Below are 27,354 nucleotides of genomic sequence, written 5' to 3'. Positions count from 1 at the left end.
CCGAGGCCTCCCCCCACCCCCACCCCCCCTCCGGCAGCTGCTGCAGCCTCCGGCTGAGGTCAGGCTCCACCTCCTTTCTCCGGAGGGAGAGCGCGAGGGTTGTTTGTTGTTGGGGTGTGAGAGGGAGAAGGTTCGAGATCACCTGGCTGGGTGGGCACGGGCTGCGAGCGCGGGAGCGGGGCCGGATGGGCTGGCTTCGGTGGGAGCCTCCTGCGGTGGCTGAAACGTAACCTCAGCCCCCGCCCCGCCCCCGCGGGCTCCGAAAAAGCCGCCGGGTCCGCGGCGCTCGTCCGTGCCGCCCCCGCCCACTGGCCCGCGCCCCCGCCCTGCCCTCCGTCCCCGTCCCTTCCGGGGTGGCCCGAATGCCCCCGGCGGGAGGGCAAGCCCTTGGCTTACCGCGACGACAAGACTCTGCCTGCTCGCAAGAAGCTTCCAGTCGGGGGGCTGGACCGTGTAGGGGATCGAGGGACAAGTAGCCCGAAGACCGCGTGATAGACAGAACTTCACGACACCACGTAATGGCTGCAGAGGAAGCGAAGGGAAGGGTGCCACGGTCTGCCCCTGGGTGTGGGGCCGGGGTGAGGTCCGAGAAGTTTCCAGAAAGGGCCGAGCCGTGCGCGGTCTTTTTGAAGGCGCGGGCTTTCCTCCCGCAGACCTGCCTGGGGGCGGGGGGGCAAGTGGTGAGGAAGCCCCGGCCGGGTGCTGGCTTTAGCAAAGGCAAAGGCACAGAGCTGTGCAATAGGGGCCGAGGCTGGATACGTGACTGGTGAGTGGCTGCGGCCACCCAGGCTTCGGAAGCCTTGTCAGGGAGCTTCATTCCGAAGGCACTTGGGGGGCACTGGACAGATCTCTACCTGGCAGGAGTCTGGGGAGGTGGGTTGAGGGGAGCAGCGCAGTGTGGCTCATGGGGGGAGAATGCTGCACCTCACAGCAGTCCTCTGGCATCTCAGGAGGAAGTTTAACCTTGGGTCTCTACCCTCCCTTTCAGGTCCCGGTTGGGCGGTAAAAGATCCATCTTTGGGGAAGAATCCTCTCTGGGCACTGCTCTCACTGCCCCGCAGAGACTCTAGCTTCTCTCCCCCCCACAAGGGTTGAGGGGCCCCAATATCTCCAACTCCTCTCTCCCAGAGGGTTCTCCCCTCCCAGAATAAGTGCTATTTCCTGGAGCAGCGACAGGAAAGGAGTTGGCGAACATGGGGACCCCTTTTCCCCTCCAGGTGCTCTTTCCGCATCTCACTTGGGACTAGAATTCTCAGGTGGTGGACTTTGGTGATAAAAACCATATACTCTGGCAAATGTCCCTCAGTGGGGCCCTTGAGCTGGCATCAGACTCAACATTTGAATTTTGGGACCTGGTCCTGCCCTTATCTCAGTCCCAAAAGGTCGGCACGGTTACTGTCACCATCTCACAGATTTGAAAACCGTGGCTTAGAGCACTTAATGTCTGTCCCCGGCCACACAGGCAGACTTAAACCCCAGCCTGCCTGACTCCGGTCAGGGTCAGATTCCCTGGTCCCACTGCTACTGGTCTCTCTCAGCCTGGAGAACCTTGCCCTGCTTGCTTACCTGTTTCCATTTGACCACACCACAATTTGGGTTGCCAAGTGAGTAGGACAGGGTGTGGGTGTGTCAGTGAAATCTCATACAACAGCCCCGCCCTTTCCAGAGAGCCCTTTCCTACATTTGGAAGCAAACTCTAGATTTTCTTTGGGGTCTCTAGCAAAGGTCGCACCCATTCATATTTGTTCCTGCTGCAACCTGGACTCTCCAACACTCAAGCCTTTCTGTAAAGGTCTCCTGAAGCTCTGGTCCACTTTGCTCCCTGAATTCCCAAGGGGTTCACACTGAATTCATGGGGGATTCTACACCGTCTTCCTAACTATCTGCTGCTTTGCCTGGGTCTCTCTGATGAGACTATAGACCCCTGGTGGGCATGACTATGGTTTCATCTTCCTCTTTATGGCTTCCTATATGTCTAGCATATCCCTGGACCCAAGGAAGGATGGCATTCTAGGTTCCTCAAAACCTAGCCTGAGGACACACAACCCTCTACCTCTGTCCTTCCAGACCAACCCAAGAATCCTAAACTGTCAATCTTTGAACAAAATTCAGCAGGCAGACAAGTTCTGTTTGATAAGTTCTTTTTTTTTTTTTAATTATTCATTTACTTAAGCAATCACTACACCCAGTGTGGTGCTCAAACTCACAACCCCGAGATCAAGAGTCTCACGCTCCTCCGACTGAACCAGCCAGGTGCCCCGGTTTGACAAGTTCTTATCTCACAAGGCTTTCAAAAAGATTAAAATTAGGAGCCAATGCTGAAATTTCTTGAGATTTAAGATGAAAATTCAGATGTCTAGTTTTCTCTTGAAAAATCAGAAAACCTGACTACCCACATCTCTGCTTGCAACAGTAGGCAGGTGCCAAGTAGCAAGTGCCATCTTTAGTTTTGGTTTGCCATGGTTCTGCCTGGCCCTGTCCAGCCACTTGTAAGACCTGCCTTATCCCCGAAGGTTTTCAGTCTTGTGATCCTTGTGTTGTGGCCGTAGAAACACGGATAGGTGTTACGGTCCAAGGCTTTGGAGGGTCTGCCTTCCTTGGACCTACTTGGAGAGCCTTGTTACAGTCTCACAGGCCATCTCTAATAACACCTTTATTATTGCCCCAGGTGAGAAGCCACAGACCCAGCCGGGAGATGAAAAGGGATGTCCAACATGCTCTAGAGTCTTTGAGCTTCTCCAAATGACTACTCCCAAGAGCCTGGCATAATGTCTTGCAAATAGTGGGTACCTAATAATGTTTGATGAGTTTGAACAGTGAATGATTAGTAACTAGTAACTGGATAAATACATTGATGGAGAAGGAAAAACCATTCCAAGAAGCATAATGTCTGAGATGTTCTGGATATGGTTTGCTTGAGACCTCAGCTTCCTGATGCTTGTCTGCTCAGATGTCAAATGGGAATATTTTAAGGGAAACCCCTCCATGAGGAACCCCATGGGCTGTGGACTAGAAGTGTGTCTGGGGGGTACACCCACTGTGGTTCCTTCAACTTAGACCTGCAGACACCTGGAATGAGGAGGAATCCCGGATCTGAGAGCCTCCAAAGTCAGGGATCTTAAACAGAAGGCTTGGGCAGGCACTTGACACCTGTTTCTTTATTTACCCTCAACAACCCTATTAGGAAAATATTATGCTCAAATTTACAAACGAACGTGGAAACTGAGACCTGGCGAGTCTAAGTTAACTTTTCAAGATCACACAGGTTTGGAGTGACTCCAGACCTTTGCTTTTTTTTAAGTACAGCAGTTAGCCTAAAGGTTAAACAGAGGTCTAACCCTTTGTAGGTCTAAAACCTTTACATTTCTACATTTCACATAGTATAGTGGTTAAGAATAAAAACTCTTTAGCCAGACTTCCTGAATAGAAGTCCTGGTTCTCTACAACTTCCTAAAACCTGCAGAGTACTTACAATAGTGCCCTACCCGTAGCGAACACCTCCAAAGCATTAGCAGTTGTGAATTTACTTCATCATGCCTCTGTTGGGCCATTCCTGCAGTCTGCCCAGTTACCATATTCAAATCCAGTCCTGCAACCCCTGTTTGTACCCCATCTCCCATGTGGAGTCCCTACTATGTCATGCCTGTGGCTGTATTCTGTCCACCCAGCCACAGCGTATTTCACTCTGGCTTCAGCCAGGCTGGATGCCTTCCTTTGCTGGGTCTAAAGGAGGGACCAGCCTCCTAGTGGGTAGGGCTTACCCACTACACTGTCCCAACACCAGGGCTCTGTGACCCCAGCCATTCTCTGCGTTTGGAAAGCTTTCCCCGGGGAACCTTAATCACATTCCCCAATGCAAGGTGGCCCCGGCTCCTTCAGGCTTCCAGTCACAGCCACTTACACTCTAGTCTTCCAAAGCCAAGAGCAGAGGGAGAGTCACCTGTAGCTGTTTTGCTATCTTCCCTCAACCTCAGTGAACCCCCAAGAGCCACGACCAGTTCCTGCCCCAGCAGAGACACTCCCTGGAGAGGTCCCCGAATTACACTCTGGGTCACAAGTACTGTGTTAACTACATACAGCACTACTCAAGCTCAGCACCATTCAGGCACTAGTGGGAACTAGAGGCGATGCTAATAACATAGCTCTGACCTCGGAAACCTTCCACTCCAGAGGGCCCTCTGAAACTGAGGAACCTGGCAAAGAGTCTGTGACTCAAGCAAGACCGGATCAGACAATAGTTGGCCAGGCAGATAACAGCAAAAGTCAGGCACGAGATCCGACAAATATTTTTCCCAATTTGTGACTATTACTCTATTTTAAAAAATCTTACAAAGGCATTTGTGAAATTCACACTTAGTTACATGGGCAACTTTTCGTTATTCAGACGCATATGGGAAAGGCAGCAATTGGCTTTTTCATTTGTTTCTCTCCTTTGGAATGTGTTCTGTGGTGATAGGTAACATTCTAGAGAGATTCCATGAGCCAGGCACTGTATTGAGTTCTTTATATCCTCTCATTTAATCCTCGGCTGGTCTCATGAAGTAGGTTCCGTTATTATTCCCATTTTACTGATGAAAAAATAGAGGCATAGAGAAGTTCAGTAACTTGTCCAGAATCACACAGTTAATAAGTAGTAGAACCAGGGTTCAAATCCCAGCCTTGTCACTTCTAATTGTTCCTCTATCACTTGTTCCTAAACGAGCTTCCCCAAACAATTCTCTATTATGTTTTCCAAATGTCTGTTAGCAACTCATTTGGATTTTACACATGACATTGCGGTGAGTAACATTCATCTCACTATTAGATTGGGGGCAAAATGTTGCGAGTGTATTGTCATATTTCTTTGTAAAAAGAATATTCCTTTTGCAAAGCCTCATCAAAAGTACCCTTTCCTTGCCCTCTGCACTCATTTTGACACTGAAATAACAACGTGGTCTTTTAGGAACATCAGACACACCATAACCAACTTCCAGCTACAGGCAGTGGTGTTCTCCCAGTGTTTTGATTTTGGGGTAAAGGCAGCACCTCCCACCCAGTTTCCAAAGCCAGGAATATTCCAGTCTTCCTCGGTGCCTCCCTTTCCCTTGCCAGCCACCACCCGTTGCCAGTCCATCATTGCAGCCTGACTGTCATTTACCAGCACTTCTACGACTTCCTGCTCTTCCTGCTCCCCTCTCCGGGGACCATAGCCTCCCCCTACTCCATGTCTGTTTTCTGTGCAACAATCAGAGGATCTTTCCAAAACAGACTGCATCATATCATTCTCCTACTTTTTTTTTTTTTTTAAAGATTTATTTATTCATTCATTCAGGGAGAGCGAAGAGAGAGGCAGAGACACAGGCAGAGGGAGAAGCAGGCTCCATGCAGGAAGCCCGATGTGGGACTCAATCCCAGGTCTCCAGGATCACACCCTGGGCTGCAGGTGGCGCTAAACCGCTGCGCCACCGGAGCTGCCCTCATTCTCCTACTTAAGCCCTTCTGAGGCTGGCTGTCAGGATAAAGATCTGAATCTGGAACCCACAAAGACCACCACACAGGCTTGCCCCAGGGGAGAAGCTCCCTGATCCCAACCCCTTCTCCCCCAGATCACACTCCTGAACCGGAGATGCTCCCTCTCTGCCAAGCCTGGCTGAGCAAGTCAGTGATCCTGGGTGAGGCTTCTCTCTCCAATTAGGCTAGAGGAAGGAGGACCATGTCTGCTTTGGGTCCCATTGTTTCCCAACAGCCTGGCCAGGTACCCGCAGAGTATTGAGCCTTTGCCTTTGCCAGGTGGCCACGGCACTGGACTTTTGTACCATTTTTGCAGACTGCCTCTGGTAGCCACACTGTGTGCCTGGCCCTGCCTGCTGCCCCAAGACTCACTCCTCCCAGCCCAGTTTCCCTGTTTTCGGGACCAATTATGATATTACCTTGGCTTGTGAGTCTTCACTGTTTGTGGGTTTTGTGCTTTGTGTATATTTTTACTATAAAGTGTACTGACTTGATTAATTCAGTGACTGGATTATAGTAGTTATGGTTCTGACAGGGTAGACTCTGAAGTCTGGAGATGTGAAAGTCACAGTTCTGGCTCTGGCACTCCAGATGGCTTCTCCAAGAAGCTAGAGTCTGTGGCCCCTAAGAATGGGAGAGTTTAGTTCAAGGCAAAGCCTTGGGATTTCCACTGCCCATTCTGTCCCACCCCTTGCAAGTCTGCCCTTTGTTTCAGTTAAATCTGATTTCACTTAGATAAGCTTGGTGGAGGGCAACAGGAAGAGAGGTGGTCCCCTCCTGCAGCCCACAGGGCAGGCATTCATTATGCAGGTATTTATTGGATGGGCACCTCTATTTAGTCAGGCTTCATGGAGGGGAGGGTATAGCACCAAGCTAGGGACAGGTAATGTTCGGGTGAGCAGTGCTCAGCCCTGGGTCTTTTTTATTTTTATTTTTATTTATTATTATTATTATTATTTTTTAGCCCTGGATCTTAAAGAATAGAAACCGTTAAAATTGATTGGTAGAGTGGGACGCCTGGGTGGCTCAGCAGTTGAGCATCTGCCTTTGGCTCAGGTTGTGATCCGGGGTCCTGGGATTGAGTCCCACATCGGGATCCCAGCAGTGAGCCTGCTTCTCCCTCTGCCTGTGTCTCTGCCTCTGTCTCTGTGTCTCTCATGAATGGATTAATAAAATCTTTAATAAATAAATAAATATGGGATGCCTGGGTGGCTCAGTGGTTGAGTGTCTGCCTTTGGCTCAGGGTATGATCCCGGGGTCCAGGATCAAGTCCCACATCGGGCTCCTTGTGGGGAACCTGCTTCTCCCTCTGCCTATGTCTCTCATGAATAAATTTAAAAATCTTAAAATAAAAAAATAAATATAAAATTGGAGTGATGGAAATGTTTTATGTCTACCTCCTCAATTGAATTGTAAGCTCCTTTGGCCCCACAATTGATTTGGGGGTAAAGGTACCACCCAGCACACAGTGGCCACTCAGTAAATGCCAGTTGTTCTTTTGTTTTTTTAAATATTTTTTAAATTTATTTGGGAGAGAGAGAGAGCACAAGTGGGGGTGGGGGAGAGAGGGGCAGAGGGAGAAGCAGATTCCCTGCTGAGCAGGGAGCCTGATACAGCTTGATCCCAGGACCCCAGATCATGACCTGAGCTGAAGTCAGGCACTTAACCTACTGAGCCACCCAGCCTAAATGCCAGTTGTTGTTTTTTTTTAAGATTTTATTTATTTATCCATGAAAGACACAGAGAGAGAGGCAGAGACACAGGCAGAGGGAGAAGCAGGCTCCCTGCAGGGAGCCCAATGTGGGACCCGATCCTGGGACCCCGGGATCATGCCCTGAGCCAAAGATGGAAGCTCAACCGCTGAGCCACCCAGGCGTCCCAAATGCCAGTTGTTTTTAACGAAACTGGGGATTGGTGGGTGAAGAGGCAGGTCACTCAAGCAGGCTGAGCCTGGGGTATGTACTGGCTGGAAGACTGGAGCTGGGGGGCAGGAGGTCCATCTATTGACTGAGGACTGGTGATGGGCCCCAGGTAACCCTCGCAGACTCTGAGGTGCAGAGAGATGAAGTTTCCAGGAGGCAGCATGGAAATGAATTGGGTGATTGTTCTTGGTGAGAGGAGCAGGCTGGGGGTGGAGTGGGTGGAGGGAAGGGGCTTATCAGAGGACCTTGTGGGGAAGCAAAGATGGTTGAGTCCACAGGAGGGGCTACTTGGGGCTTCCAGCCTTGGAGCAGAGGACATAGAAGTTTAAGGAATGCAGAATATGGCGTAGGGAAGGCTACCTGTTAGTGACAGAGGTGTCTCAGAGCTAACTCTGAGAAGCCAGTGTTTCCCTGTCTGACCCTTCCTTGGGGAGGGCTAACAGCCTCTCTTGCAGATTGTCTTGTTGCCTGTTGACAAGACTCCACACTCCAGGGGCTCTTGCACCCCACTCCATGGCTCACTTCAGGGCTCAGGAGTCCAGAACAAAAGGCTCCAGCCCCTTTGGAGGTGCGGGTGGGTGATCAGGTGGAGAGAGCAGAAAAACTGCAGCAAGGAGCTCTCTAACAGACTCCCAGGGTTCGGGGAAGGGGGCACAGGGATGTATGTGGCAGGGTTTCAAGCACCTGGGAAGGCCACACAGAAGAAGACTAAGGAAGGTCCCACTTGCTTTCCAGGGAGACTTTACCTTCCTTCACTCTGGAGCCAGGCAGCCTCCCGGGGAGGTGGTGTACCCCCGGAGGTGGAGATCCCAAAGGCCAAGCTCTTTCCCATCCTTTCCTTCTCAGCTTTGCCAGACCCCAGGGTATATTTTGCCGAGAGTCACCTGGGAGGTGGGAGAGGGGCTGGCCCTTGCTGGGTCTGAGTAGCTGGGTGGGGATTCTTTTGTTGGAACTGTCGCCAGCTCTGGTTTTGGAAATGGTCTCAGCACAGGGAGCAGATCCCTGCTCTCCCAGGCAACTGCAGTTATACGAAATTCACATACCTTCAGCATTTTTTTTTTTTTTAAAGATTTTATTTATTCATCAGAGAGAGAGAGAGAGAGAGAGAGGCAGAGACACAGGCAGAGGGAGAAGCAGGCAGGGAGCCTGATGTGGGACTTGATCCCAGGACTCTAGGATCACGCCCTGGGCTGAAGGCAGGCGCTAAACCACTGAGCCACCCAGGGATCCCCAATCTTCAGCCTTAATTAGCAATCTTGCAGTGGCTGCAACCCCACCCTTCCACTCTGGACCAGCAGTGGGATCTGGACAGCGAGGAAGGAAGGACTGGGCAGGTTGCATACCAAAGATGAAGAATGACAGCAAGTCTCACCTCCACAAGCCTGTTATCCTTTCAGACTCTTCCTTCCCCTATTTTATCTCATGCACACTTTTTTTTTCTTTAAGATTCTAATTTTAAGTAATCTCTACACCCAATGTGAGGCTCAAACTCCCAACCCGAAATCAAGAGTCACATGCTCTATGGCCTAAGGTGCCCCCTCTTCCCCTATTTTAAGTTTTAATTCAATAAAATTAATTAAACAATTTTACTTCGACAAGTAAAGGGGGACCTACTGCATAGCCAGCCCTGCTCAGCCTGGCAGCATCAGACAGGGCTCAGGTATGGACTAAGAGACTGGGCTACCCCATTCCTATAAGTGGAGCAAGCTTTTGGGGTGGGGCTCCCAGGTGGTTCTGCAAATACTCTGCTTTGCAGAACGTGCCCGTCAGAGAGCCCAGGCTGATGTGCCACAGGGGCTCTCCAGGCAGGCCAGGTAGGTGGCCCCCAGTGCTGGGCTTATCTTCCGAGGGCAGCTGCAAGCTGACGCTCCTTGCCTCTGCTCCTGCAGCGTGTCTAACAGCCTGTCTCTCCATGTGTGTGGCAGTGCGCATGTCTATGTGGTGTGTGCACACCTGTGTTTGGCCCCAGATGGGCACGAGGGCACAGGTTTGGTTGGAGCGGTGTCTATCTCTGTGGTTCCAGGCATGGCCTTCATCTTCTTTCTTCCTTCCCTCCCTCTGCTGCTGGCAAGGACAGCCCTGCGTACTTGTACTTGGCCTACTGATCCACTGCCCTCTTCTGAGGAGGGAAGATACTGCCTGTGTAGGGCCCGAGATATCCCTAGGCCTGGAATATTGTTCCTCTCTTCAAGAAAACTCCCACCTGCCTATCTGGCCCTCACTCTCCCATGTCTTTTGGGGCAAAGCTGTGTCAGGTGGCTTGGCAGAGGAAGTGGAAACATGACTGTTTCTGAGGCTGATGTGTGCTAACTCAGTGCTGTCTCCTAGGCCTGGCTCTTAGCTTGTCTATAAAGGTTTATTAACCATGTGGTTTATGGGTCTGGGCAGGGAAACAGGGATGTACGTTTTTTGCCGACTTCTTCCCCTTGCTGAAAATAATAAGCTCGAGGAGTTGGTTGCCCCTGGGGCTGACATGCGACCTCTGCCCCAGGTCACTTCTGGTGGCACTGATTTAAAAAATATAGTCACACGACTTTGGAAAACAGTTTGGAATTACCTAGTAAAACTAATCACATGGCATACCCTACTACAACAGAGAAATCCCACTCCTGGGAACACACCTAGAGAGATTCTTGCACACACAAACCAGAAGACACAGAATGTTTTAGAGTAGCCCCAAACTGGAAACAACCCAAATGTCCGTCAGCACTAGAATGGATAATTAACTTGTAGTATTTTCACACAATGGAATGCTATACAAGGAAAAAATTTGACCAAATTACAGCTCCACTTATTAACATGAATGAATCCTTAAAAACCATACAATGATAAGCCAAAGAAGGAAGACATAGAATATATTTAGAATAGGACTAATTGTAGAAAGTTAAAAAAAAATACACACACACAAAAGGTGATCTAAACAATATTGCTTAGGGATATACATAGAGGTAGGAAACCATAAAAAAAACGGTGTGAAGGGGGGAGAGGATTGTCATTAACTCAAGGATGGTGGCTCCTTCCGGGAGAATATGTCAGGGGCTTCTAAGGTACTTGGAATATTCATTGACCCGGGGGCTGGGTACACAGGAGTTTGTTTTATTATTGTTCTTTACACTGCATTTATGCGTGTCACACACTCTTCTGTATAGATCATACATTTTACACAAGAGAAAAAAAAAAGGGTGGTGCGTGCTTAACTCTGCCTCTTTTCTCCATCCAATCCCCATTCTTGTCCTCAGCTGCCAGAGGAGGGGCCAGGGTCCCTCAGTGCAGTTCTTCTCTGTTTCTGAGTGGGTCAGAGGAATATGGGGGTGAGGGCCTCCTGTCCACAGCTGGGCCCTGGCTACTCCAGGGTGAGAAGGCCTGGGGAAAGCAGGGCCAGGAGAAGCCGGCTGGCTCTGCTCTTTGTGCCAACTCTGGGGATTAGGCCAGGGCTCTGGCCCACCTGTTGTTTCACTCATTCAGCATGAACATAGCCATGGAGCACTTACTGTGAGCACTGGGTGCTGCTGGGAGGGTTCAGATGAGTAAGAAATGGTCTTTGACCTCAAAATCTTACAGTATACTCAGGCAATCATATACACAAATAATACGGTACCAGAAAAGTGTGAGCTAAGTGTCACATGACTGCTTATCTACTCTTTCAATAAACAGTTGTTGCACACCTATTATGTACCTATTATTAGCTGGTGGATGGTGAATATAGGCAGTTGCATCACAATCCTGGCCCTTAAGTTCTTAGCCTAATGCAAAGGAACGTTCAAACCCTGAACTGAGACTTTGGGGATGAGGAAAACAAGAGCAAGGTGAAGGACATCTTTTGCAGAGGGACTAGCTGGGAAAAGGCACAGAGGTAAGGAATAGCACCCGAGGACTATTTGCTACCAAAACGCAAGGACTCAGCAGGGATGGGGAGAGAAGCAGCTTGAGGGGACAGCAGAGGTATCAGAGTCCTATTTGCCTTGTAAAACCTTAGATTTTTATAGGTGCTAAGATCCACTAAAGGATTTGGCGGGAGCTGGATAGTTCACTCTGGCTCATGTTAGAGGAAGGGTTGAGGGATATGGATTGGAGGAAGGCAGACAAATTGTCAGGTTGCTGTGGATCCAAAAATAGGCTAGTTCTGTGTGATGGGTGGTGGGTGTAGGAGACACCAGCTCCCTGCAGAGCCACCAGGTGGAGCAGAGTGAAAAGAGGGCTCCAGTCCAGAATGAGTGTGGCTCTGGGCTCCTGGTACCAAGGAGCACTAGGTGTGGGCAGAGGCCAGCAAGGAATGTGAATGGGACTCTGCACCTTTTGATCCCAGGATTCCTAAATGCTGGCTTGTGGACAGGACTGGCCCGAGGAAGTGAGGAAAACACAGGCACGTAATGAGCGTTTATAAGTTAAATGTATGCATACGGAAGAACTATCCTTAGAAGTGTTTGCAGTTAAATCAATAAAGAAGCACATCACTTAGAGGTATAAAGTGCATTGCCAAAAAAAATCTCTTAAAGATTCAAGAGTGGTCTCATCCTGGGAGGAGAAGGGCTGGGCAGGGGGCGGGGGGGGGGGGGGGGAGATATAAAAATAAAATAAACATGTTAAACTATCATATTTTAAAACTCATAAGCATAAAACATATACCAAATTTTCAAAATAAAAAAAAGCAGCACTGGCTCTTGTTCGGAGTTTCCGTTTCTCCTTTTTTAAATGGCTGAAAGTGGCGTTTTTTTTTTTTTTTTTTAACAAAACGATACAAGATAGAGGATCGCAAGCTTCTCCCCCGCTCCCTTCTGTCCTCATTTGGCAAAACTAAACCAAAACAAACCAAGACAACGAGCCCAGCGTACCCTGAAATCTGAGACCAGGAGCCGGTGGTCCTGAGCTCCCCGCCTAAGGCCGGAGAGCAGCGACTCTGCGCGCCTGCAACCCCGCGAGCGGCCGGCAGAGGTCAGGCGAGTTCCACGCAGGCCCCGCGGAACCGCGCCCGAGACCAAGCCCGAGTCCCAGCGGCGCCCTGCCCCGCGCGGTCCCTCGGCCGCAGGGAGCTCACCCGGCCTGCCCTCGCCCAGGGGTCGCGACTGGAGGCCACGTGGGACCTGGGTCCCGGCTCTGCCGGGCGGGGGGGCGGGGTAGGCTGGGCGGCAGCAGCCAAATAAAAAGAGGGTTTCCCGACCCCACCTCCCACGCCGCGTTGGCACCGCTCTGGCTCCACCTCGCGTCTGGGCACGGCGGGCTCGGCTCCGGGTTCTGTGTCCCTGGGCCACGCACCTAATCTGTCTCCTGGAAGGTGGCCCCGCACGGCATCGTCTCCCGCACCCGGCTGTGGCGAAGACCAAGCGGCTAATATATCCAATCCAGGCTTGAAAGTGCTACACAGGTAAGGCTTGTTATTACCAGATGAAACTAGAATTAGGATTCAGGTCTCTGGGGGAAGTGTCCTCTATAGGTCCCAAGTCAGTTTAAGGCGTTGTCCCCTGGAGGTGTGATTAGGTCTGCGGTTGATCAAGGAATCTGCATTGGCATTTTACGGGTTGCCAAATTCTGATCGTGTGCCCAGGGACACACTTGGAGAACCATTCATTCTCAGCTTCGGTAGCCATGGCACAGGGCAAACAGCAGGAAAACAGTGAATGGGATGGTAGTCAACAGGGGGGCTGGGCTGATAGTGGAACCTGCCTACAATTGCAGTGGAGTTAGAAGCAGCCCCAGGAAGCACTAGTGCTGGCAGCTGGCGCTGTCGTTAGAGTGCATGTAAACCCAAAACTCCAAGAACCAAAGTAGAGTGCCCTTTGCTCTTCCATTCATGACTCAGGCTATACTCTTATATTTCTGGGGTTTTTATTTTAAAATGTTCCTTTTCTGTTTCACATACATAGCATCAGGAGAACAATCAGTCTCCTGGAGTTGGTGGCAGGGCTCCGTAACCCACATTGATTGGAGGAAACACTCCAATCTGTCACATTCTGAAGGTCTCCAAGCTGCTTGTTCCAGCTACACTTTAAACCCAGCAAGATCATTGTTTTGGCCACATTTATCTCCACCATAGCAGGGGACAGGGTGGGGAAGTAAAGGGACAAACCCTGGGTTTCCCCCTTAGCAGAGAACTGGGCTGGGATTGGTAAGGAGAGAACTCCCACCTGTCTCAAGCATCAGGCTGGACTAGCACTTGGCTACAGGCCAACCCAAAAGTCAGAAAGGCACCCCTGGGCTGAGAGCCAAGAAAACCAGTTCTTTTAGGGAATTTAGATACATTGGAACAACCCTAACCCATTCCACTCTTGACTGTGCAGTGGGGCTCCAGGCTGGCATTCTCATTTCTGCTGATCTGGATCCTAGCTCCAGTTCCGACCTTGGGAAAATCAAATTGTCTTGGTCTTGTAAGAGTTTGTTTATGTGAGAGGGTGTGTAAGCAGGTGGAGGAGCAGAGGGGGAGGGAAAAGGAGGGAAAGAACCTAGAGCAGGGCTCCACTGAGCGTGGAGCCCAATCGCATGACCCTGAGCTGAAACCAAGAGTTGGATGCTTAACTGACTGGACCACCCAGGCACCCCTGTATTAGTCTTTTAAAAACCATGGAGACGGTGTCCAGAAATATGTAAACTTCCTTCTAACTCTAAGACTCTTAACTCTCTGGGCTCCCTCTTTCCTTTAAAAAAACACTGGGAGATCTGGGAGAGTTTGAAAACTCTTCTCTCCTAAAGACAGATGCTATCTCTTTGTCTGGCATCACCAATGAGCTGGCAGGAGGGCAGGAGTAGAACCTGGACAAGCCATTCTCCAAAGACACATGGCTAGTGCCAGATAGGAGGCAGTAGCAGGTAGATTGCTTCTCCCCCCAAAACACCAGTTTGGAAGCAGATAGATTTGCTTCCTAATGTTTAATACAAAACGGCAGCAGCCACCGAGCTGTCATAACAAAACTAGCCATAGGGCATCCAGAGAAATGTACACGGGCAGCCTTGGCTGGAGTGGAGCTGCCAACCAGGCCAGCTGCCCAGTCAGCTGTAGGCTGTCATCTAGCCAGGACTGGATGGTGGTGGTGGCAGGGCAGTGCTGAAGGGCTCAGAGCTGCTGCCAAGGAGGCTGGCCTGGCCCCGAGCCGATCCCTCACAAGCACAGACCTCTGCCTCTGGGTGGCATAGGTGTTCTGAGGTGCCTATCCCTGCAGCTCCACCCCCACGTGGTAGGGTTTCAGTTCTCACAAATGAAGCCCTGGGGGAATGGGAGACCGGCTGCTGAATGGGTGCATGGTCTTAAGCTATTGGGAGCTCATGCCTCTAGAAATCAGCAGAAACAAAGGCTAGGTTTGGGTTTTTTTTTTCTTCCCCCTAGAAAAAAGAGGCTACCAGGTTCAAATACATGTAGAGGGGCAATGCTTCTGATGTACTGGGCTCCCAGCCAGAGACATAGCCAAAAAAAAAAAAAAAAAAAAAAAAAAAGAAAAAGAAAGAAAAGAAAAAAAAAGTGGCTGCCTGCCAGCCACTAGTGCTCACCCAGGGAAGTGGAGTGCTCAGGAGTTAGAGTCACAAAGCCTTCCCAGCAAGCCCCAGAAAAGCCAGTATGGTTCTTGCTGAGTCCATTTGTTTTTTTAGATTGTATTTATTTATTCATGAGAGATACAGAGAGAGGGGCAGAAACACTGGCAGAGGAAGAAGCAGGCTCCTCACAGGGTGCCCGATGTGGGACTCGATCCCGGGAGTCCGGGATCATGCCCTGAGCTGAAAGCAGATACTTGCTCAACTGTTGAGCCACGCAGGCATCCCTTGCTGAGTTCATCTGAACCCATGGAACACTTTTCAGGTAGGCCCTCCACCCACCACAACTCCCATTAATGTCCTACAGTATCTTTGGACCAGAAGGTGTGACTGGAAGTGTTGCTCCCTTTCCCCCAGGCCCGCCTTCAACTTGCAGCATCTGGGGGGGGCAGGCTCTGAGGCCCACAGCACTTGCCAGCCGTAGCAGAGACCTCAACCTCATGCAGAGGCCAAGGGCTGACACAAGTGCAGCTGGGCAGCAGAAGAGCTGCTGTATCTCTACTCCCAAAGAAAGGCCTCTAGGTGCTGAGAAAGGGGGTGAAGGGTCCTGGGGTTAGTGGAAGTCTGCGTTGAAGGCCCTGCCGATGACCAGTCGCCTCACCTCACTGGTCCCAGCCCCAATCTCATACAGCTTGGCATCTCGCAGAAAGCGGCCCATGGGAAAGTCGTTGATGTAGCCATTGGCACCTGCAGCCAGGGTTTGGGCAGAGAAGAAAGGGCAACAGGAGGTGATGGGCAGTGAGGAAAGCCAACAGAAAGCCAAGTATACAGGAACAGGCCAGAGGGGGAGACTGATGAAAGAGATGCAGCAAATAGTGGCGAGAGGGGAGGCTGTGGGAGCAGAGACAAGGAGCTGCAGGGCCACTCAGAGAGCTGAGGACACCAGGCAGAGATGGGGACAGCCACTGGCAGACCCGGGAAGGAGGACAAGATACTGCATTGAGCTCACTGGATGCCAGGCCCAGGAAGGTTTAGGTAATCAGCATAATTTACAAAGCCAGTTGGTGGTTGGGCTGGGGCTCAAACCTAGGCCTCCTGGCTCATGTCTGTGCTCTTGACCTCTGTGCAGCGCTGACACGAGGCTGTCCCACCATCCCTCCTTCCCCGTCTCCAGTGTTCACAGGACCGGGGCAGGCAGTGTGGGAGGGAGGCACCACTGAAGGCAGGAGCAGCTCGTGGCTTCCAGCGCTTTTCTCATTTGCTTTAACATGTCCTGCTAGTAACTGGGGAGAAGGAGCCTGAAGGTGCCAGCCCTGCTGCAGTGAGCAGAGGCAGAGAGGAGGGAAGAGGAAACCGCCCGTGCTGGGAGCAGGGAGTGGGGCACTCACCGAAGCACTGAATGCCATCCAGGGCAACCCGTGTGGCGCACTCAGCTGAGTAAAGAATCACCCCCGCGCAGTCCTGTGGGGGGGCTCTGGGTCAGCCAGGGCCCCGCCGGCACCGCGCGGGCAGGGAGTCCCAACGGCTGGCCTTTACCTTGGCAGTGCAGTGGCCTTGATCACAGGCCTTGGCGACATTGTAGACATACTGCCGGCACGCCATGAGGCGGGTGTACATGTCGGCCATCTTCCCCTGCATCAGCTGGGCGCGAGGGGAGGTCACAAGTCAACACGCTGGAGCCACATTCCTCAGACACTCCCCCTGGTCACCAAAAGCTGGTTGGCGCTAGCAACCTGCTAGCCAGGCCCGGTGATGCGGGGCACGGAGGGGACTGGACTTGCCCAGAGTGCCCTCGTGACTAGGAACACTGCTCCCTTCCCCGGTGCCTGCCCACAACCTGTGCGCCTTGCCATTCAGCCTTGCAACGTCTAGTTCCTTCACCACGTGTCGGGAGCGAGCCGCCATGTGATCACCTTCCCGCTAAATCCCAAAGCCAGGTGGCATGCCGAGGAAGCCCATGTGCCCAGGCGTTCAGACTCATTTTGGTGGCAAAAGATGGTAAATACCTGGCTTGCTTGTTAAAGAACATTTGAACCTGATGAAAAGTCCATTTCAGCCAAAGATTGACTCACCTGGAAGTGGCCGATCTTCTGGCCAAAGGCTTCCCTTGTGTGTAGGTAGGGAATGGTGTGGTCGAGGACGGCCTGCATGAGCCTGCCAGGGAAGAGAAGGCACTGTACCCGCATTGCCAGCTGGGGTGGCAAAATGCCAGTGTGGGAAGGCTTGGGGGCATACAACTTGGCATGGCAAGGAACAGGGTCCCGGAGAACAGAAAGGGAGCATGAGGACTCTTGTCACCCCTGCTCGGTCGCTGCACTGACTGCCCAGGACTTGTGCCCCTTTCCCTGACATCAGATGGAGTGGCAGGACTCCTGTGCAGACAGGTCTTAGAGCTTGGGTGCCCTGCTTCATCCTGAGTAATCAAGCACTATTCCTCCTCAGGCCTTTTGGCTAATAATATTTCCCTTCATTGTGAAGGACGTACATTTGAGGTTTGTTCATTTTGTCTCCAAGAAAGAAGGTACAGCTCCCAGGAAGTAGTTCCTATTGGCCCCCAAGGGGAAGGCTGTAGATGGCACCACCTGCCAAGGACACCAAACACCCAGCTCCCCCCAAGCCTCACACTCACCCAAGGGGCCCACCAGCCAGCACGAGCCGTTCCAGGTCCAGCCCACTCATCAGTACGTAGACGCCCTTACTTAGATGGCCTAGGATGTTGGCAGCTGCCAGGAAAAGCACCAGTCAGGGGGAAGAGGGCTGGTCACAGCCTCCTTACTTTAAAAAAATTTATATATATATATATATATATATATATATATATATATATATTTTTTTTTTAAGATTTTATTTACTTAGAGAGAGCGAGAGAGCGAGTGAGCACGTGCAAAAGCACAACCAGGGAGAACAGTAGGCAGAGGGAGAGGGAGAAGCAGGCTCCCCACAGAAAAGAGAGCCCGATGCAGGGCTCGATCCCAGGATCCCAGAAACATGACCTGAGCTGAAGGTGAAGGATTAACTGACTGAGCCACCCAGGTGCCTGCCTCCTCACTTTTATGAAAGCTGCCAAAAAAAAAAAAAAAAAAAAAAAAAAAAAAAGGCTGCCAGGTTTGGTACCGTGGCTTTCACACAGGCACTAAAATGTCACCTGACCTCTGACCTCCAACCAGGGTTCTGAGTGAGAGAAAAGGATGGAATTTACTACTTACAGTCACAACTAGAGCTTGCTAGGGGGTGCCTGGGGGGCGCAGGCGGTTAAATGTCTGTCTTTGGCTCAGGTCATGATCTCGGGGGTCCTGGTAGGGGTCCTGGTATCCGGAGCAGTGTTGGGTCAGGCTCCCTGTTCAGGGGGAGAGTCTGAGTCTGCCCCTCCCCGCTCATGCTTGAGCTCTTTCTCTCAAATAAATAATGTTCCCTTTCTCTTCCTTGACTGCTTTGGATGGGAAAGAAAAGCTAATTTGGGGGCAGCCCGGGTGGCTCAGCAGTGTGGTGCTGCCTTCAGCCCAGGGCCTGATCCTGGAGACGCAGGATCGAGTCCCATGTCAGGCTCCCCACATGGGGCCTGCTTCTCCCTCTGCCTGTGTCTCTGCCTCTCTCTCTCTCTCATGAATAAATAAATAAAATCTTAAAAAAAAAAAAAAAAAAGCTAATTTGGTCTAGAAGCCATACAACCCCTCCCTAGTTCTTTTTACCCAGGCCCTTAAAAGAGACAGAGAAGTACTATTCCCCAGGCTGGATCTGCTCTCTGCTCCAATCTCACTGGCCCCCACCCCTGACAAGAGTGGTCTGTGGAACAGTCTTTGTCTAAGAGATGAGTCATTCAGTGCTACTTACAGAATCTGCTGAGCACCTCCCCACCCGGAAGCCAGGGCACTGGATGGCCTTGGGAGGTGTGAGCAGGAAATTGAGGACAGCATGGACCACTGACCTGCCTAACAATGGCGGTTGTTTCCTGCTAACAAGGATCCACACTGATCCCACCCCCGCAGATGTTCCTTGTAACCAAAGCATACTGTTCTGGGGTCCTGGGTCATGGGAGAGGGAAGGTCTATGGCTGAGGCACAGAGCAAACCTAGCTGGTCATCAAATCTATGCCCTTGTTCTAATTGCAAAAATACTCAAAATAAATTGCCTTGTCTTCACTGAATCTGGCTTCCGTCAGTTTATCTGAGTAGTTGTTTTGCATCATTAATGAATATCTCATGTGGGCTATCCAGGGAAATGCACAAACAAGGAAGTCTGGAGGACATTATAGAGGGTGAGGGCACATCTTACCCATCTACTCCAGATACTGGCATATACCCCAGGCACGGTGTATCAGTCACATAGGAAATAGCACCCTTCGTGACAGCCGCAGTCAGGCACACAGCTCTGGCCAGAAGGACAGCTGCCCAGCAGTCCGAGGCCCATATGCAGGGGCCAGTAGGCAACGGTGGTGGAGGGAGGCCCACCGTCTAGACGCATGTCATCGTAAGCTAACAATGGTGAGCTTCTCTTGCCCAGAGATAGGCCTTGTCAGCTTATGAAGGGGTCAGACAGGGGCTTGCTCGTTCTCAGAGACTCACCAGGAACCTTGCAGTCTTCAAAGATTAGCTCACAGGTGTTAGAGCCCCTCATCCCCAGTTTGTCCAGCTTCTTGGAGGTGCTAAAGCCAGGCATATTCTTTACAGGGTAAAAAGGGGACCCTGATTACAGACCAGTCTCCAAAGGGGGCTGGTAAAACACAGACCCTTGGGAAACACCCACCTTCCCATCCAGTCCCTGAATATGCACAATATACTGTGTACTACTCCCATGGCCCCCACTCTGTATGACCACCCCACTCCTGGAGACTCCAGCCCTAACCCTCCACTCTCCTCTGCCACTAGGTGTGATCTCCCCATTTCTCACGGGAGCAGTTCTTTCTCAGTGAAATCATCCTCCAGTCTTGGTTAGGCCCCTCTCTCCACAGAGGGTATTATAAACCTATATGACATTTGTTCTTAGAATTCTCTCCCAACTGGGATGCCTGAGTGGCAAAGCAGTTGAGTGTCTGCCTTAGGCGCAGGTCATGATCCTGGAGTCCAGGGATCGAGTCTCATATCAGGCTCCCTGCGTGGAGTCTGTTTCTCCCTCTGACTATGTCTCTGCCTCTCTCTGTCTCTCATGAATAAACAAAATCTTAAAAAAAAAAAAAGAATTCTCTCCCAACTGCCCCAACCCCATGATTCCGAGCCCTCACACCTCCTCCTCCATCACCCTCACCAAGCCCTATCTGTCCCATGGCTCCCTGTGAGGTTTTGCTCACTTGTTCCCTCATGCCTCACTCTCCTATTCTGCTTTCTCTCTACCAAATAATTTGCTCCATTTTCTCCTATTCTTCAAAACAAAAAATCAATTGTCCACCTCTTCATTCCAACTCCTGCTCTATCTCCCCCTGCTTTGCTGAGGTCTTCATCCACCACCCCTGGCCCTCGGCATTCCTACTCACAGGCGGTTTCCACAGCCGCTCTCCCCAAGGCCACTAATGACATCTCAGTTGTCAAATCTGGTTGCCTCCTTCTTGCCCTCATCTCCCTGGACCTCTGTGTGGCTCTGCCATCCTCAGACCCGACTCATCCTTCTTGGGCTCCAATTAGGCCACCCTCCTTTCAGTCAGCTCCTCTACCTCACCCCTACCTCTGGGAACCTTGTCAGAACCCACACTTGACTGTGTCTGCAACCAGCTAAGGAGAGCCGTCTCTGGTACTGGCGTCAGGAGACAGAAGCCTCCCCCCCGGGGCATTGCCCTCCACTCACCTTCTCCACAATAAAGGCTGTGATGCCACGAGAGGCTGGCACAACAGCCAGATCTGTCTTAGCATAGATGATAAGGATGTCAGCATCAGGGCCATTAGTAATCCAAAACTTGTTTCCATTTAGGATGTAGTAATCACCTAAGGACAAGAAGTTGGCTACTTGGTCAAGCCAGGTTGGCCTGTCTCAACCGGTCAATTCACGGATCTGCTGCTGAGCAGGAGGCTGCCCAGTTGGGCAACAGCTCTGGAAACTCAGCAGAGGCCACCCCCACTGATTGCTCCCTCATCCTGAGATCTGTCCTTCTGTCCATTTCAGCTCCCAATCCAGAAGCTCCCAAGTCGAGAGGAACCTTACCTTTCTTCTCTGCTTTCAGTTTCATAGAGACAACATCAGAGCCAGCATTGGGCTCACTCATGGCCAGGGCTCCGATGTACTCACCGCTGATCAGCTGCAAGGGAAACCACAAGGACTGGTTATGACTTCAGAAGTGCCCTATGGGAGCTCACTGACCTTGCTTCTCACCTGTTCACATGACATCCCTTCAAACTTGTCTCAGACCAGGTATTGGTCAAGTCCTGGAACAGAAGCCCACTATCTGTGAGGCTGAAAGTATCTCTCCTTTCCCATTTCCTTTGCAAGGGAAGCAAGTCCTCATCTTTCATTTCATTTCTTTTTTTTTTTTTTTAAGATTTTATTTATTTATTCATGAGAGAGAGAGAGAGGCAGAGACACAGGCAGAGGGAGAAGCAGGCTCCATGCGGGGAGCCCGACGTGGGACTCCATCCCAGGTCTCCAGGATCAGGCCCTGGGCTTAAGGCGGTGCTAAACTGCTGAGCCACCAGGGCTGCCCTGACTGAATTATTTTAAAGCAAATCCCTGACCCTTCCTAGCCTTATCTGGTTGAGGGCAGCATGCCATAGAAAGCAAGTCTAACCAGTCCTTCCTAACCTGGGAGACCGCTTTAGGATTGCTGGTTGCCCTGACACTGGCGTGTTTCTCCCTTGATATTTCCTCACCTTGGGGAGGTACTTTTCCTTCTGGGCCTCATTTCCATTGCGCACAATTTGGTTAAGGCAGAGGTTGGAGTGAGCGCCATAGCTGAGCCCCACTGCTCCAGAAACTCGGGAGATCTCCTCCATCACCAGCACTTGTTCCAAGTAGCCCAGGCCGGAGCCGCCGTACTGAGCTGGGAGTGGAAATGGTGCAGCAGAGTGGAAAAGGCAGCCCAAATTAAATTGGGACATTCACAGCAATGTTTACTGGCAGCAAAGAAACCCCCTTGTAGCACCTATTCCAAGTTACCCCCTAGCATGGTCAATAGGCTGATGCCGTTGCTGTTTTCACAAGCTCACAGAACTGGCTTTGTGTGTTGCCTCTGGTCAGCTGAAGTGTGGTGCAGAAGTCATTGCAATGCCCGTGTTATCCGGGACAGACCTCTCACTGAAGACAAGAGAGCCTGAGCACCCACTGTTCCGAGAGCCACAGAAGTGCACAGGCAGATGAATAAATGAAAGAGGACCTGGGGTTAACCAAGAAGCACAAAGAGGGAGCGTCAGAGCCCTAAGGACAGAGACACCAAGCAAGGGATGCCAGGTGACTGAGGAAGGGGAGATTTTCATAGCATAGATGTTTGGACCTAACAAAGCAGGGCTAACAAATCAACATGTTGAACTCTTTAAGCTTATGCGATGTTGTATGTTGATAATGTCTTTAAAAAGTGTTTTTTTTTTTGTTTTTTTTTAAAAAGGCAAGGCCAGTAAGAGGGGACAGGAGTGCCACAGATAGTGAATTTCAGAGCTCCTCACCAATTAATGTGGCTTTTCTTTGTCAACAGACCCAAAATCAATATCCTGGATCATCTGAGATTCCTACCTCCTACCCCCAGCCTTGCTTTTTGGGTAAATCCTGGTTAAGACTCCTTGTACACGGAATGTCTGGCTGACTCCATTGGCAACTCAATCTTGAGGTTATGAGTTCAAGCCCCATGATAGGTATGGAGATTAAAAAAAAAAAAAAAACAATTTTGAAATCAAACAAGACTCTCCACATGTTTACCCTGACTAAAAAGTCAGGCTCATCTTAGGCTCTAAGGAAAGGTCAGCCCAATCCCTGCAAACTCCAGGAAGGTAAGCCCACAGGTGGGTGACACTGGAAACAGCCACCAGGAAAACCAAGGGGAGACCGGAACTCACCAGAACTGGCTTTCTTTGGGGGCTCATAAACCCCCAAACACAGTGGAAGGAAGTCTGGTTTGGGGGTTCCCAGTGGTGTTTCCCCCTATCATTTTCCATCAAGATGGTCTAATTTTTTAAGTCATTTCATTTTACCATGACTCTTGAATCAGTTCAGATCCGAGGAACTGTCTCCAAGTGGTGAGGGGAGACAGAAGAACACTTTGTCCCACCTCTATTCCAATACATGAATATGAGCTGAAGTAGCGTAGGCTGTCCAGGCCTTGGCAGGCTGGACACACAAAGAGCGAGAGAGCGCAAGCACAAGTGGCAGGGAGGGGGAGAGAGAGAAGCAGGCTCTCAGCTGAGCAGGGACCCTGGTGTGGGGCTTGACCCTGGGATCATGACCTGAGCCAAAGGCAGATGCTTAACTGAGCCACCCAGGTGCCCCCATAGACTTATTTCATTACTGGGCTCTGCAAGCCAGGCTGAGCCTCTCCTCCAGCGGCCAACATCCAAACCAAAGCCTATCAGCTCCATGTCTTCTCCCCGTGGAAACAAGTATTGAGACCCATAGAAGACAATGGGCAGGCCCTGGAGAGCCTATTAAACGCATCATCTGGCCACCTCACCTGGAGACTCACACAGGCATCACTCTCCCCCATATCACCATCTGCTCTCAAATGAGCTCCAGGGCTAGCTATGGGCAGAGGACATACCTGTCCTGAGTGGTCCTGCCTAGACGCTACTAGTAGGGCTAAACTGAGGGGAGATGGTAGGTAAAGACTTAAGTGCAAGGCAGCTGCATGATAACGGAGTTTCTAACCTCCCCAAATCACCCAGGGTTGCTTATTAAACATGCAGAATTCAAGAGTCTTAAGTGATTCTCACCAAGTGAACCACACTGCCCACAACCCTTTGCCTTCTGGATGTTACTGTTCAAAGAACAGCGTACTCTTCTCTGGGCTGACAGTCAATGGGTGCTTTCTCGAGTCCAAGAGGTAGTCCGGAGTTTGAGCACACTCCCCTCCTTTCCTGTTTCTTTTGGAAACAGTTCTCATTAGGGAAGGAAACTGTACTCACCAGGGGCAGTGATACCTAAGACACCCAGGTTTCCCAGCTGCTTCCAAAACTCCTGCCAACAGAAAGGAGTGAGTATAGTGAGCTCAGTGAGAAGGCAGCCAGTCACAGGTGTTTGGCACATCTGGAACGAGAGCCAAATGCTTCTCGGAAAGGGGCTGTGCTGTTAGGGTGGCTTCATTTACCAGAAGATTGTGAGCTCTTCCAGGTGGCGGTACAGCTCCCAGCCCAGCCTAGCCAGGCCCCCAAACTGCCCCCTGGTCACTCGGCAGCCACCCACCCACCCCTCCCCCCCCGCATGGGCATCATGACTCACTCGAAGGTTCTTGAATTCATTGAAGTGATCAATCTCCTGGGCCTGGGGGGCTAGGTGCTCCTGAAGAAACTTAGCCATGGTCTGACGAAGCTAGAGGGAGAGAGGTGGACCGATGCCAAGGAAACAGTACCTTGCTGCCACTAAGAACAGCATCTCCACTCCTGAGGGCACATTCAGGAAAACAGGCCTTAAGTAACCCCACCAAACAGCACCAGATTGAAACTCATAGGCTGTACCGGTTGATACTTCCTTAGAAACGATCTTTCTTTTAAGGTCCTCAGTCTAGACAGCTTGAGTTTTTTCAAAATGTCACTCCCGTACATAAAATCATTCCATGGCTTTTCTCTGTGCTTATAAGATAAGCTCCTTACTCAGGCCTGTAAGGCCCTGTGTGAGCTGACCCTTACCAACTCTCCCCGCCTTCTCCACTACCTTTCTTCACCTCACTGTGCTCCCGCCATAGCCTCTTCAATTTTTGGCACATGCCAGGCTTTCTGCCCCAGACTTTGTGTTGCAAAGGGTTACTCAAAAAATTCCTGGCAGAAGTCTGAGCTAGGATTTGACCTTTCCCTCCGAGGTGAGAGCTGTTTACTACTGACTGCAACCCAAATGGATTTTGGAGCTTCTGGAGGCTCAGGGGAAGTCTGTGCCAGCAGCCAAGTGAACAGTCTCCCATCTTCAGCTTCATCTCTAATAACCTTTCACGTTACTGCTCAACTTTGTGCTTTGGTGCAATGGGCTGAAGAACCAGGGCAGATTATACTGCGCACCTCAAAGCCCCCGAAGTGTGTATTCGAGAAAGATTCCCGGGTGATGATGACTACCCAGGCTTGAGAACCAGAGTCTTTAGACAGTGTTCAGGAGTAAGCGGACCTCGGACTCGAGGTCTCTCCACCGCGTGCCGGTGGCCCCGCCGATCCTCCACCGAAGCGCCATCGGCCAACCGGGAGCCTTCGGGTGCCTGACTCCGTATCTGGGCCGGCAGCTCGGCTTTGCGGTTCGCACGGGGCTGAGACTGAGGCCCGCGCTCCCCAGGCGGGGGCCGAGCGCGCGCGGGCAGAGCAGCGTCCGGGGCGACCCGCCGCCGCGCAGGGCTCCGCGGCCCGCCAGCAGGCCTCGGGGCCCGGAAGGGCATCGGCTCCTACCTGCTTCTGCTCCGCGCTTAGCCCGTTGATCGCATCGTCCACGGGCAGGAGGGAGTGGGCCCGCCGGGACATCAGGCTGCCGAGCGGCGCCCGCAGCCTCCAGCGCGCCGCGCGCCGTCCCAGGAGCCAAGCCGAAGTCGCCATCTCCGCCGCGCACTGGAGCCAGAGGGCCGGCGGCGGCGGCGGCGGCGGCGGCGGCGCAGGCAACTGCCACCCGCGGCGACGACCCGCCCCGCGGGCTCCACCAATCCCGGCCGGCGCTGGCCCACCGGGCGGCGAGGGGGTGGGCCCCGGCAGCCTATCACCCTCCGCCGCCCGCGGAAGGCCGCGCCACGCGAGCCAATCAGCGGTGACCGCCCCCGCGCCCCCGCGGGGCAGGGTGGGGGCGAGCCCGGCGGAGCGGCCCTGCTGGGATCTTCCGGATTTGAGACCCTTTTCGAAGTAGAAGAGCGGGGACGGCGTCTTCGGGGTCGCGGGGAGCGGAATCTCCTCTGCGTTGACGTAGCAGTCCCTACCTGCAGAAGCCGATCGCTGCGGGCAGGGAAGTGTCAAAACAGCTTGGGAAAACTCCAGATGCCCAGTGCTCGGAAATAAATCTTTACAGCAAGTCTGGGACAGCTGAGTTTGGGTAAGTAGCCCTTCTGTTAGAAGCCACTAAAGTTTGCCCTATTATTTAACAGGGTTCATTGGCTCTGGAATTCTATTGGAAAGAGTTGCTGTCTTCCAAAATCTTTTAAGGTACGAGAATAACATCAGGACTCTTTGGGGGTGGAGTCTGCTACAAGTGTCTAAAGGAAAACCACAGAGCCGGAGTAGAGCCACTGAAGGCTCTGAGCCAGTAAACCAAGACTTAACTTTACCAACCTAACTAGTTTCATCGCCCCAGGAATGTAACCTATAACCACTCATTTCCCATTTCCTGTCAGCACTGGGAAATTTACTGGTACCCTCCAGCCTTGTGTGTTCCCCTTGGGATAGACCTTGCCTGAAACAATCAATTCTTTGCTAATAGTTTCTTTTTTCTATTCCTTTGCCTTATTTATTTGTTTGTTTGTTTATTTATTTATTTATTTATTTATTTATTTATTTATTTAGATTTTACTTATTCATGAGAGACTCAGAGGCAGAGACACAGGCAGAGGGAGAAGCAGGCTCCCTGCGGGGAGCTGGATGCGAGACCCGATTCCAGGACCCCCAGGGTCATGACCTGAGCCAAAGGCAGGTGCTCAACAAGTGACCCACCCAGGCAATCACCTTTGCTACCTTTAAAAACCTTTTCTGCACCCTGGGGGTGCTCCTTTCTATTTGCCAAATACACTGCCAGAGTCCCACTGCTTTATAAAGCCAATTAGATCTTTAAAATTGACTTAGTTGAACTTTTGTTATTTAACCAGGGAAGGGGAGAGCTGATGGAATTAAGCTTCTATCCCCCTTGGCTATTTTCCTCCTCTTGTGTTGGGCCAATGCCCTGAATAGGTCATTTCAAGGTAAATTGAGTGCCCTGAGTCCTGGGATGAAGCCCTGCCTGAAAAGAAAGTGGGAACAAGATCACCAATACCACCCACTGCAAGGCTGTTAGGGCTAAAAAGGAAGCCATAGGCCAAGGTGGGGTCAGTTCCTCCCAGGACAACAAATCAAGACTTAATTGTAGTTTCCATTTCTCCAGGAGTGAAGTTTTAAACCAATCAATTTGGAATTTTCTGGTCAGCAGCAGTGAGGTAATCTGTCACTCACTCGGATCCTCTCATTCCCACCCACTGCGCCCCCCTCACGCCCAAGGGAAGAAGTAATCCACGCCCTTCCCCCTAAGGAAAGATGACTTTGCCTGGAACAATCTTTTGCTAGTGACTTCCTTGCTTCACCTTCCTTTCTACAGAATCCTCCCATTTCATACTTGTAGCTCCCTTTTTGCTAGGTGACATGCTGCCTGATTCATGAACTAATTAATAAAGCCAGTTAGATCTTCAGATGTATTCTGTTGAATTCTTTTTTAATGA

The 27,354-nt window shown here is 51.3% G+C and overlaps 2 protein-coding genes across 3 annotated transcripts in view; one reads left to right on the top strand and one right to left on the bottom strand.

Moving 5' to 3' along the window:
• Positions 1–14,974: 14,974 nt before the first annotated feature.
• On the bottom strand, positions 14,975–25,587 carry IVD (isovaleryl-CoA dehydrogenase). The gene is made up of 12 exons (XM_025998355.2): positions 25,358–25,587; positions 24,213–24,302; positions 23,900–23,951; positions 21,662–21,831; positions 21,000–21,093; positions 20,646–20,782; positions 19,433–19,529; positions 17,500–17,593; positions 16,943–17,024; positions 16,407–16,511; positions 16,259–16,331; positions 14,975–15,617 (listed from the first exon to the last, which is right to left on the bottom strand). The coding sequence occupies exons 1-12, from the start codon at positions 25,499–25,501 to the stop codon at positions 15,484–15,486; spliced, it is 1,272 nt and encodes a 423-aa protein (XP_025854140.2). The 5' UTR covers positions 25,502–25,587; the 3' UTR covers positions 14,975–15,483.
• A 141-nt stretch (positions 25,588–25,728) lies between these two features.
• Positions 25,729–27,354, top strand: part of CCDC9B (coiled-coil domain containing 9B) — a 70,519-nt gene continuing 68,893 nt past the window's right edge. The window contains exon 1 of one of the 2 annotated variants that reach the window (XM_072738257.1): positions 25,729–25,985. The gene's annotated coding sequence lies outside the window, so the exon portion shown is untranslated. The remainder of the gene's footprint in view (positions 25,986–27,354) is intronic. The other variant, XM_072738264.1, reaches the window with a different exon arrangement.

This window comes from Vulpes vulpes, chromosome 15 (assembly GCF_048418805.1).
Source record: "Vulpes vulpes isolate BD-2025 chromosome 15, VulVul3, whole genome shotgun sequence".
NCBI lineage: Eukaryota > Metazoa > Chordata > Mammalia > Carnivora > Canidae > Vulpes > Vulpes vulpes.
This window is presented reverse-complemented; position numbering and strand designations above follow the sequence as displayed.